Source organism: Lithobates pipiens, unplaced genomic scaffold, assembly GCF_037356315.1.
Source record: "Lithobates pipiens isolate NorthernLeopardFrog02 unplaced genomic scaffold, aLitPip1_a1.2 Scaffold_99, whole genome shotgun sequence".
NCBI classification, from domain to species: Eukaryota; Metazoa; Chordata; class Amphibia; order Anura; family Ranidae; genus Lithobates; species Lithobates pipiens.
Window position 1 is genome coordinate 372,138 of NW_027507922.1, and position 12,635 is coordinate 384,772.

Genomic DNA, 12,635 nt, shown 5'->3' on the forward strand with positions numbered 1-12,635 from the left:
TCCTCTCAGTGCAGGTTTCAGAGAGGACTGAAGTTCTAGTGGGGTGGAGATCCCAGCTGATGAGGAGCAAGGAGAGGTCCGCTCTGTTCTTTGGTGTGGGTCTTTAAAGGTACGCTTGCCAACGAGCTGCATGGCAGGTCAACATATGTCTGGTCAAGCATGTGGTGTCCAAGCGGCTGATATTTTGGCCACATGAGATACGCTTGAGACATATGTTGCAAATAGCAATGTGCGATCTGATGCACTGGTCTCAAAAAAGGCCCACACCAAAGAACTTTTGGAATAACAAGCAGAGGCAGCGCCCTGCACAGGCAGAGCTCTGTGGTGTGATTCAGTCGGTGTGCTGCCCCTAGGCTGGCCCCCGGAGGGCATCCTGCCTAGTTGGAGATGTGCCTCCTCCTCCTCTCTCCTATCAGGCACCCATGTGGAGTCAGTGACCTCATCATCCGCTCCCTCTTCATCACTGGAGAAAACCTGGCAGTATGATGCAGCTGGTGGAACATGACTTCCAGACTGCTGTCCTTCTTGAGCATCCCCTCTCTCTGCACTCACGCTACTGCTTTCCTCTAGCTGGGTATCATCATCAGAGCCTTCAAAATGCTGGGCATCCTATCCTCCTGGAGCATGAACCCAACACTGTGCTCAAACAGTTTGGGGGACTCCTCAGGAGGACATGGTGGGTCTAGGGAAGGAGTGACTGATGACATTGAGACGAGGGAAGAGGACGCGTTGGCAGCTGCTTTGCTAGTACCCTGAGCCTGGGTGAGAGAGGATGAGGAGGGCTTGGTCATCCACTCTACCAAGTCTTCAGCATGATGCGGCTCAACATGTCCAGCTGCCGAAAATAAGGACAAGCGTGTCCCATGGCCACGTGCTGATGACGATGCACCGCGTCCACGACCAGCACTGTTTTCTCTAGACACAGAGCCCGCTTGCCCTCTTTTATTGGCTCATGACTGTCTGCCTCTCCTTGTTGGCCTTCCAGACATAGTAATGGCCTTCAGGGAGATAGGAAAACCAGCAATTGGGTAGTGTATATTGTGCTGGAGGCACACAACACCCACTGTAAAGGCTGCAGATGCCTGTATTAGAGAACACCAGCAAAAAAGGGTAGATACAGGTGTATACTGTGCTGGAGGCACACAACACCCACTAACTCCTGAAGATGCCTGTATTAGAGAACACCAGCAATAAAGGGTAGCTACAGGTGTATACTGTGCTGGAGGCACACAACACCCACTTTAACTCCTGCAGATGCCTGTATTAGAGAACACCAGCAATAAAGGGTAGATACAGGTGTATACTTTGCTTTGCTGGAGGCACACAACACCCACTAACTCCTGCAGATGCCTGTATTAGAGAACACAAGCAATAAAGGTTAGATGCAGGTGTATACTGTGCTGTGCTGGAAGCACACAACACCCACTAACTCCTGCAGATGCCTATATTAGAGAACACCAGCAATAAAGGGTAGCTACAGGTGTATACTGTGCTAGAGGCACACAACACCCACTTTAACTCCCGCAGATGCCTGTATTAGAGAACACCAGCAATAAAGGGTAGATACAGGTGTATACTGTGCTGTGCTGGAGGCACACTACACCCACTAACTCCTGCAGAAGCCTGTATTAGAGAACACCAGCAATAAAGGGTAGATACAGGTGTATACTGTGCTGTGCTGGAGGCACAGAACACCCACTAACTCCTGCAGATGCCTGTATTAGAGAACACCAGCAATAAAGGGTAGATACAGGTGTACACTGTGCTGTGCTGGAGGCACACAACACACACTAACTCTTGCAGATGCCTGTATTAGAGAACACCAGCAATAAATGGTAGCTACAGGTGTATACTGTGCTGGAGGAACACAACGCCCACTTTAACACCTGCAGATGCCTGTATTAGAGAACACCAGCAATAAAGGGTAGATACAGGTGTATCTCCTCCTAGCATAAAACTTCTACCCTTAACATGTCCCCTCCTAGGACATATCTTCTCCCCCACTTCAAATCCCCCCTCCTAGCACAAATCTTCTTTCTCCCATCATCCTTTCCTTTTCCTACAACAATACATACCCCCTGTTGCCCCTAAAATCTCCCTCCCAGCACAATCCCCCCAATCTCCTTGTGGCACCTCCCCTCCTTATATGATACTACAGTGCCCAGGGCAGCCACCCCTCCTGCCCCCCCCATCTCGGCCCTGAGAAAAAGTACTGTATGTAGGCATAGGATAGGACACATCCCTTGCCACGGCCCCTTAAAGGGGAATAATACAAATAAAAATTCTTAGTTATACCCACAAATGTATTTTTTTTACCACTGCTATTCCTTTATACTGGGTTTTACAAATGCAACAATTTAGAAATTAAATGAAAGGTTTAGCACTGGGAAACCCTTTTTGAATGATAAAAAGTGCATTTTATATACTTTCATATACAACTATATAGATCAGACCAAAATGAGGGTCAAATGAAGAGGAAAGAGGGACTTTGTTCCAAACCAGGGACAGTCCCTCGAAATCAGGGACAGTTGGGAGCTATGTGTGATATCATAACATCACGCTGGCCCCCGAAGGTCATAGAGACTGCCGGGCACCATCTGGTCCTCAGTCTTTTCTATGGTAAACGGCCCCTGCCAGCTGATTCATTTTCCGGCTCACCGATTGCACAGTCGAGATGGTAGAAGCACTGGAGGGTGGTGGTAGGGGGGAGTCCCCTCCCGCCGCCTGTAAAAACAAGCACCCGGCTAAACAGCTACTATGATTGTTTTTACCGTGTAGGGAATCGCCGGCAGAAAAAAGAAGATATCTGTATGATGCCTACAGCTGCACCCATCATACCGATATCTCCACTCAAATTACCAAACATCATATGATGGCCTTGGGTGGGAAGTTGCCAATGCGTGTTAAAGTTGAAGCAAGTGTAAATGAGCCCTTAGGGTGAAAACACACATCAAAACAATTTTTTCCTTGATAGTGTCTCCTTTTGTAACATACAAACTTCACAATGTACAGTGAAACCTTGGTTAATGAGTAATGCGGTTAACAAGCATTTTGAAAGACGAGCAACTTTTTTTTTTTAATTCTGACTCAGTTTGCGAGTGTTGTTTTGCAAAACAAGCAGAATTCAAGCTAATGTGGTGTGCAGTTATGCATTTGGCCAGAGGTGCGGGGACGGTTCGGAGCCGTTCGGAAATGCTCCATTCCCGAGTGTTTCCGAGCCTTTCCGAGGGTTTCCGAGTTCAGCCGAGCTGTCCCCGAGTATTTCCGAGGCTCTCTGATTCCCCCCCACCTCTGGCCACATGTGGTATTGCATGCAATAGAAGTCAATGCGGAACGTTTCCATTGACTTCTATGGGGAAACTTGCTTTGATATGTGAGTGCTTTGGATTACAAGCATTCTCCTGGAATGGATTATGCTCGTAATCCAAGGTTCCACTATATGTAAACGCTAAAAAAAGAGCTTCCCTTATTGGCTTCCTTTTGGTCTGTTAAATATACCACTGAAAGCATTTTGTTATGTTTGTTTAATAAATGCAAAAAAATACCTGTTGATCCTGCCCGACATCTTGTCAGCTAATAACCTCCTGTACTGACCGTTATTGGCTACAATGTACTCAGTGCTAGGACAAGGTCATCTAGAGCCCAGGGAGAACATGTGAAACTGCCACCCCCCTCAAGATGTATGGGCATTATACCTCCTCCAAGGACAAATCCGCCCCCATGCTGAAATCCCCCCTCTCAGCGAAAATCCCCCCCCCCATCCCCGCTTCCAGCTTAAATCTTCTCTCTCCTCAAATCCCCCAGCACAAATTTCACCCCCCCTCCAAAAAAAAATCACTCCTTCTAGCACGAACTCCAAATCCCCCCAGCACAAATTTCCCCCCATCCTCCTTCCTAGCACAAATCCTCCCCCACCCCCCAGCACAAATTTCCCCCATCCTCCTTCCTAGCCTCTACCACATCTCCTCTTCGAGCACAACACCCCCCCCCCCCCCAAGTGATAGAAAAGGTAGTTGGGGGGATGAGCTGATGGAGAAAATGAAAGTACAGTTGTTAGGTGAAGGCAGAATAGGCTGAATAGAGGGGTTTTGAGGGATCGTCTAATAGTAAACAGAGTAGGAGATAGTCTGACAGATTGGGGTAGGGAGTTCCATAGGATAGGAGAGGCTCTGGAGAAGTCTTGGAGGCGGGCATGGCAGGTGGTGATAAGGGGAACTAGAGAGCAGAAGGTCTTGGGAGAAACAAAAAGAACAAGTAGGTTGATATTTTGAGACACGGTTAGTGTTGTAGCTGGGGGCCGAGTTGTGGATGGCTTAGTAAGTTGTTGTTAGTGTTAAACACATTTTCAGGGATTTCTAAAATATAAAATATAATATATAAAATATAAACCTGAACCCAGCGCACCTATGGGTTCAGCTGAACTTGCAAACTCTAAACAATTAGCACCATAAGGTGCTCTCTCCTCTTTAGTGCTTAGCAGATGTTATAAATACAAAGACAATACTATACAATGTGGTTGACCCTACGAATCAAACACTAACAGCGCTCCATTACACAATCCGAGTGGTTACTCAGATCTCTAAAAGAGCTTACAACTAAAAAACTCTTGTTATACCAATATACATCACATGCCAAACATGATTATCATATTTCAATTAAAAAGAGTCCTTCTAGCGGAAAGTAATATAAATAGAGCAACGTCTTTCCCCGTGAGATTATATTTCAGAAGTGGTAGATGACTGTCCTACACCATCACCGTTTCCACCAGCGTGCGTTCCCACATAGATGGCCACTTACCAGAACACCTCTGCAAATGGACCTGTATATACTGGGTCTTTCAGCATAATCTCCTCATTACTCGTGAGCATGTAGAAATACAAGGGGACTAGTATAGTGTTATTATTCACTATGTGTTGGCCTATCACATAAAATCCCAATAAGGCTGGGTTCACACTGCAGCGATGCGGGAACGCCGCGAATCCGCGGCGGGTTCCCGCATCGCATACCTCCCGGCGGCAGATCACACTGCCCTATGCGAACTGCTGGGAGTGTCAGTGAAACGTTAATGACACCCCCGGATCAGTTCGCATATCGCAGTGCGATCTGCAAACTCGGACAGGAATCGGATTGCATGGTGTGAACACCCACGCGATCCGATTCTGCTGCGAACCAAAAAAAGGGTCCTGTGCGAGTTTGGGGGCGGGTGCGATGCGAATTCAGCCATACTATCTGTATGGCTGAACTTGCATCGCACAGAGATCGCATGTGATTTGCAGTGCGGTGCGAATCACATCCAGTTCTCGTAGCCGCAGCAGTGTGAACCCAGCCTAAAATACATTTACGTTTTTGGTGGTAATATGACAAAATGTGGAAAATATCAAGGGTATGAATACTTTTTTTAAGGCACTGTATATTGCTCATAAAAAGATCATTCAGGTTGGTTTATTTTTTTGGTCCTACAATATGACCAGCTGAACGAAGAAGAAAACAGGTATTTCCATGTCTCAGCACGTTTTTTTATTGTTCTTTTATAGAAACTTATCTCATTCTCTCTGGCCTCGGAATCCGCTGGAAATGTTTAGAAGCCATCCTGATGAAGCTAATGACTACCCCAAGACCTGGATCATTACCAATCGAAACATTATCTACGAAAAGAGCCTTGTAACCCACACAGATAGCGAGTACGCATACATCTACACCTACTTCCACAAGACCATGGCAGAATCCAAGTACATCATCCTGGAGGTCTTCCGAATACAGAACTACTTCCAGTGGATAAAATACTCACAGTATGTCCGTCTTATCATTTCTTATCAGTCTGTGAAGATGCTTGGTCACTATACAAGGAGAACTATTATGCCCTGTACACATGGTCGGACATTCCGATGACAAAATCCGTCTGATTTTTTCCTACGGATTTTGGCCCAAACTGATCGTTCAGAACAAGGTGACGTAAACCAAGTATGTTGAGACTATAAACAGGCCAGTAGCCAATAGCTTTCGTCTCGTAATTTATTCTGAGCATGCGTGGCCCTTTGTCCGTCGGAATTGTCTACACACGATCGGAATTTAAACGATTGGATTTTGTTGTCAGACAATTTTAGATCCAGCTCTTAAACTTTGTGTGTCAGAAATTCCGACAGAAAAAGTCAGATGGAGCCCACACACGATCGGATTTTCCGACAACACGATCCGATCGCACAACGAATAGAATAGTGCTGCGCTATACGGGAAAATAGGGTGTGGGAGTGGGTAAAGGAGGTATTGGACTATTTAACAAGAGGCAATAGTGCACATAAATCACATAAATAGAATTGACTGCAGTGTTTCATGAAATAAATATGAATAAAAGAGTTCACGGTCTGTGTGAAAGAACCTCTTATAGATAATGTATAGGTATGTGATTTTGCCTGTAGGAGCTGCCGCCCCACAGTACATATGCATGGGGTGGTCGGCAAGCAGTTTTTTTCTTATTTTTTTCTTAAATTGTTCCTTTGTTTAACCCCTTATTAACACTTAATTTACTTGAATTAGCCGAATTAACTCCTTATTCTCCTTCTCCATTTAATTATTATTTTGCTGCTGATTTATTTTTTGTTCACTTCTATTTCATAAACTATTAATAATTAATAATAATGTATTTTTTTGTTTGCTTTGTTAATATTTTTTAACCTTTAAAGTGGCTATAAACCCTATTTTTAATCTTTATGCTACCGGTAAACCTATAATAAGGCTTACCTGTAGCTAACCAGGATATCTCCTACACCTGCATGGTTTAGGAGATGTCCCCTACATGTGCCGATGACATCGGCACATGCGCACTAGAGCAAAGTTACACAATGGCACCTATGTGCCGCTGCATCAGTCTGCGTGCCGTTACCTGTGTCTCCCACACGCATGTGCAGGAGTGACATCATTGTGGCTCCGGCGCTGTGATTGGCCGGAAGTAACTCCGGGGTGACATGTCAGCAGAGGGGGAGACGAGGACAGCTTCGGGGGCTTCAATCTGAGGTAAGTAATACATAATGAGCTAATATGCTATGCATACTAGCTCATTATGTTTTTGTTGTCTTTACTTACTTCCTTTTTAACATATATTTACATGTTTCACATGTAAAAAGTGCAAAATTAACAAAAAATTTAATTTATTTAATTTGCAAATAAGTTTTCAACGCTTTTCTCCATTGTTGACAGCTGAAGTGTAAACAAAAAAGTGTCGGTAGGTATCGGTAATTGGTATTATTTAACCACTTCAGCCCCGGAAAGATTTGCCCCCTTAATGGCCAGGCCATTTTTTGCAGTTCAGCACTGCGTCGCTTTAACTGACAATTGCGCATTCGTGCGACGCTGTACCCAAACAAAATTGATGTACTTTTTTTTTCCCCACATATAGAGCTTTCTTTTGGTGGTATTTGATCACCTCTGCGGTTTTTATTTTTTGCGCTATAAACAAGCAAATACTTTTTCTTTCCTTTTTGCTATAATACACATCTAAAAAAAACAAATAAAAAAACAAATGTATTCATCAGTTTATGCCGATATTAATTCTTCTACATATTTATGGTAAAAAAAAAAAAAATTGCAATAGGTGTATATTGCGGCGATTTTCACAGGAGTGCCGGCCTGCTGCCGTATAACGAACGCTATACGGCGGCTGGTTGGCAAGCGGCTAATCATGTTAGGGAGTCTTCAATCAAGACCTTTCAGATGAGACAGTGAGTACAAATTGATAACAAGAAAAAGGTTCTTTTTATTCCATACACTGCAGTGGAGAAAATAGTACACAAAACAGTTAACTCAGCTAATGAAGTGAGCAAAAGTGAAAGTGCTTCTCTATCGGCAGGAGGACAGAGATAGCAATTTAAAACCTTACCACCAGAAACAACACTAACATAGAAATGTCTGCCGTAATTAAAATCCACAGCATCTACCAAAAACTGAAATGTAGTTTTTGGGCAGTTTCGTTAGAGAATACATTGTTTGTAAAATTCATTAATACAAACAGTCATATGTTTATCTTTTTAAATTTTACAGGAAGAAAAAATTCATGCAAAGCATGCTTAGAGAAATCAAAGACGGTTGCTTGGAGCGCTACCTCTTCCACGGCACAAAATCAAACCACATAGAGGCCATTTTTAATCAGAACTTCGATCCACGTGTGTCAGGCAAGAACGGAACCGTTTACGGTAAAGGGAGCTACTTTGCCAAGGATGCCAGTTACTCTCACACTTATGCTCCCGCCTCCCCCGAAGGTCACCACTTTATGTTTCTTGCCAAGGTATTGGTGGGGCGTACAACATTGGGTAATAACTCTTACACCCGACCACCACCGTTAGATGAAGAGTGTGCCTTAAGCCTTCTCTATGACTCTTGCGTGAACAAAGCTAAAGACCCAACAATATTCATTATTTTTGACAATGACCAGTTCTACCCATATTTTATCATTAAATACCAGAAGTTGCATGATGTAATCCTTCTGGATTAAAGAAGACCTTAACACGAATACTTCTTTTCTGTAGTGTCAGGAATCCGCCCGTTCCGTGCGATCGGCTCTCCGCACGCGTACGCGCGTTCGTGCCGCGGGTCGTCGTGGGCACGAGCGTTTTCCAACGCACGCGGGTGCACGTCGTTCGTATGTGCGCGCGGTACACGCACGCACGGGCGAGCGTTAGTTCGATTGGAGCCAGTGGCCCTTTTTAAAGGCACAGTTGCAGGGGTTCTGTGCTGTCTCGTCTGCAGCTTGTGCTCAAAGTAACCTGCTTATCTGCCTGCTACCTATCTGATACCTGACCCGGCTCCGTCTGACCTTGTTGACCTCTCCTGCTCCGACCCCGGCTTGTTTGACCCTTCTTGGACTGTTTTCCTGTTGCCGAACCTCTGCTTGTACCTGATTCCTCTGCTGACTCCTGCTGACTTCTGTGTCTGCTACCTTCGCATCCAGAAGACCCATCCATCCTGATTCCACGGTCTGCGGCCTTCTCCTAGCTGCTTCCCTGCTACAGAGAGCTCCTGCTCCAGAGGATCCTCATCTACCCAGCACCTGCTGCTGCACCTGGCTGGACTCTCCTACCCCACTGCGCTCCGGTCTTCCTGTTCCCATTCCAGCGAGACCCGAACCAGAGCCGTAAGAGAGTTCCCCTTCCACTAAGTCAGACTCATTATCCGAAGTCCCTAACAGTACGAGACAGCCATGTCTGAGTCTGCGGAAGGGGCCTCCGCCATGAAAGAGATTTGCTCCCACCTTGCGGCTCTCACCCAGGCCGTGAAGTCCCTTCAGGATGGCTACACCAGGTTGGAGGAGCGTGTCCAGCATCTCTCTACCCCGGGGTCACCAGACACCACACCTCAGCCTCCTCCTGCTCAGCCAGCTGCTCATTCGGCAATCATGATGCTCCCGCCTGAGCCTAGGGTTCCCATTCCGGAAAGATTTTCAGGGGACCGCTCCAAGTTCCGGGCTTTTCGCAACGCCTGCCAGCTTTACTTTGCCCTCCAGCCCAGGACTTTCTCCCTGGAGGCAACTAAGGTGGGGTTTGTTATTTCTCTCCTACAAGAAGAACCTCAGTCCTGGGCCCACCAGCTCCTGGAGAACGACAGTCCCCTTACTCAGACTCTCTCCACCTTCTTCGAGGGGATGGCACAACTTTATGACGATCCCCAACGGGCTGCCACCGCAGAATCCGCATTAACTGCGCTCCAGCAAGGCCGTAGGACGGCTGAGGACTATGTCTCGGACTTCAGACGCTGGAGCGCAGATACCCAGTGGAACGAGTCGGCCCTTAGACAGATTTCGCATGGGCCTGTCTGAAGGCCTTAAGGACGAGTTAGCTCGTGTTGGCACTCCTGATGCCTTAGAGAACTTAATTGCTCTGGCCATTCAGATAGACCGCAGACTTCGCGAGTGTAGGGCCGAACGCTCTTCCCAACCACTGAGACCTGCCTGGATGACGGCCAGAACCCCGTCTTCCACACCTTTCTTCTCTCCTCCCCCTCAAAGAGGACCTGCCAGTGTGTCTCCTGCTCCTGAGGAACCTATGCAGCTTGGACTACTCCGACCTTCCCTGTCTCCTGAAGAGCGAGCCCGCCGCCGTCAAATGAACTTGTGCCTATACTGTGGCGGCTCCGGACATTATGTGGCCAACTGTCCTGTGAAGTCACGTAAGTGCCTCTCTTCAGTGTCTCGCAGTTCCTTTAACCTGCCTTCCAACTCTCTCCATGTTGCCCTTTTACTCTCGTTTAAGCTTTCGGGAAGAACGATCTACGTCAACGCCATCCTTGACTCCGGAGCCTGCGGTTGCTTCATTGATGCTGCCTTCACCGACCTGCATTCCATTCCACTCCAGAAAAAACCTCATGGACTCGCCATCTTTTTGGCCGATGGCTCCCAGATTAAGTCCGGTCGAGTCACCCAGGAGACCCTTCCACTACCCACCTCCACCTCCTGCCAACATACGGAACTGTTAATTCTTGATTATTTTGGGGTCATTTCATCCCCACTCTTTCCTGTGATTCTGGGCATCCCATGGCTGCAGGCCCACAATCCCTCCATTGACTGGACTTCAGGGGAAGTGAGGTTCCTCTCCCCTTACTGCCAGGACCACTGCCTTTCTGGGGCTTCTGTACAATCCGGAACACTTCTCTGTCTAGACCCAGACCTGGATTTATGTCAATCTGTCCCCGAGCCTTACCATGAGTTTCTGGATGTTTTCAGTAAACAGGGGGCTGACTCCTTACCCCCGCATCGCCCCTACGACTGTCCCATTGAACTCCTTCCTGGGGCAGAGATCCCATTTGGACGTGTCTACCCTTTATCCGAGAAGGAACAAGAGGCTCTGAAGGCATACATCTCCGAGAACCTCAAGAAGGGGTTCATCCGTCACTCCACGTCTCCTGCTGGGGCTGGAATATTTTTTGTTACTAAAAAAGACCAGACCCTTCGACCCTGTGTGGACTATCGGGAGCTGAACAGAGTCACGATTAAAAACCGCTATCCCCTACCCCTGATTCCAGAACTCTTCCAAAAACTGAGGTCGGCTACTATTTTTACTAAGTTGGACTTGAGAGGAGCCTATAACTTGGTCCGCATACGAGCAGGTGACGAGTGGAAAACTGCGTTCCAAACTCGTTTTGGGCACTACGAGTACCTGGTGATGCCTTTCGGGTTGTGTAACGCCCCAGCCACCTTCCAGCACTTGATTAATGATGTCTTCCGGGACTTCTTGGATATCTTCGTCATCGTATATCTTGATGACATCCTGATCTTCTCCAGGTCCCTGGAACAGCACCGGGGACACGTCGGCAGAGTACTGCTTCGGCTCCGGCAACATGGACTCTACGCTAAGGCCGAAAAATGTAAATTCGAACAACAGGAGATCCAATTCCTCGGCCTGGAAATCTCTCCAGCAGGCATCAGGATGGACCCGCAAAAGGTCGCTGCGGTCCTTGAATGGCCAGCCCTCACTGACAAGAAAGGCATCCAACGCTTTGTGGGCTTCGCCAACTTTTATAGAAAATTCATTAAAGGATTCTCAGCCATTATCTCTCCCATCACCCAGCTCACCAAGCAAAATACGCGCTTCCTTTGGGGTCCTGAAGCCAAGGCCGCCTTCAAAAAACTCAAGGACTTGTTCACCTCTGCTCCTATCCTCAGTCACCCGGATCCATCTAGACCTTATATTCTGGAGATAGATGCCTCTGAGATAGCAGTAGGGGCGGTGGTCTCCCAGCGCTTAGGTAAAGACGACCTGATGCACCCTGTGGGGTTCTTTTCCCGAAAACTCTCTCCGGCGGAGAGGAATTATGATGTGGGCGATCGGGAATTACTTGCCATTAAGTCTGCTTTGGAGGAGTGGAGATACTTACTCGAAGGGGCGGTACACCCCGTGCTCATCTACACGGATCACAAAAACCTCGAGTACCTCCGTACCGCTAAACGCCTAAAACCTCGGCAGGCTCGTTGGGCCCTCTTTTTCTCCCGGTTCTGTTTTCACATAACCTTTCGCCCTGGATCAAGAAACGTTAAGCCAGATGCACTCTCCCGTATGTTTGACAGCCCCAAGGACACCGCACCCCCGGATACCATCCTCCCTGCTAACACCTTTCTACTCATCCAGTCAGACCTAGTGTCTCTGCTAAAAAGTGCTTCCTCCACATCTTCCTGTCCCCCGGGAATCTCACTAGCATCCAGGGAAGGCCTGCTTTGGAAGGACAACCTGATCTTCGTCCCTGAAGATGTGAGAATTAAGGTCTTGGGTCTCCTCCATGACCATCCGCTCGCTGGGCACTTTGGTGTCCGCAAGACTTTGGAACTGGTACAGCGCTCCTTCTGGTGGCCAGGCATGAGGGAGTTCTGCAAACAGTATGTAAATTCCTGCCCCGTATGTAGTCGGAATAAGGTCCCCAGAAATCGGGCTTGGGGGCTGCTTAAACCTCTTCCCGCACCCGACCGCCCTTGGCGGATGATTACTATGGATTTTATTGTGGAACTTCCCCCTTCTGAGAACTGCACTGCTATCTTTGTAGTTTGTGACCGTCTGACCAAGATGGCCCACTTCCTACCCTTAAGGGGAACCCCTTCCGCGACCGAGACTGCCCATATTTTTATCAAAGAAATAATCAGGCTCCACGGGGTACCCACC

At 47.4% G+C, this 12,635-nt stretch overlaps 1 protein-coding gene across 1 annotated transcript in view; it reads left to right on the top strand.

The window, feature by feature from the left end:
• LOC143973785 (protein mono-ADP-ribosyltransferase TIPARP-like) overlaps positions 1-8,513 on the top strand; it is a 30,160-nt gene extending 21,647 nt beyond the window's left edge. Inside the window, 2 exon segments of the mRNA XM_077474642.1 lie at positions 5,535-5,789; positions 8,035-8,513. Of these exon segments, the coding sequence (XP_077330768.1) occupies positions 5,535-5,789; positions 8,035-8,485 (706 nt within the window). The 3' untranslated portion in view covers positions 8,486-8,513.
• Positions 8,514-12,635: the final 4,122 nt, after the last annotated feature.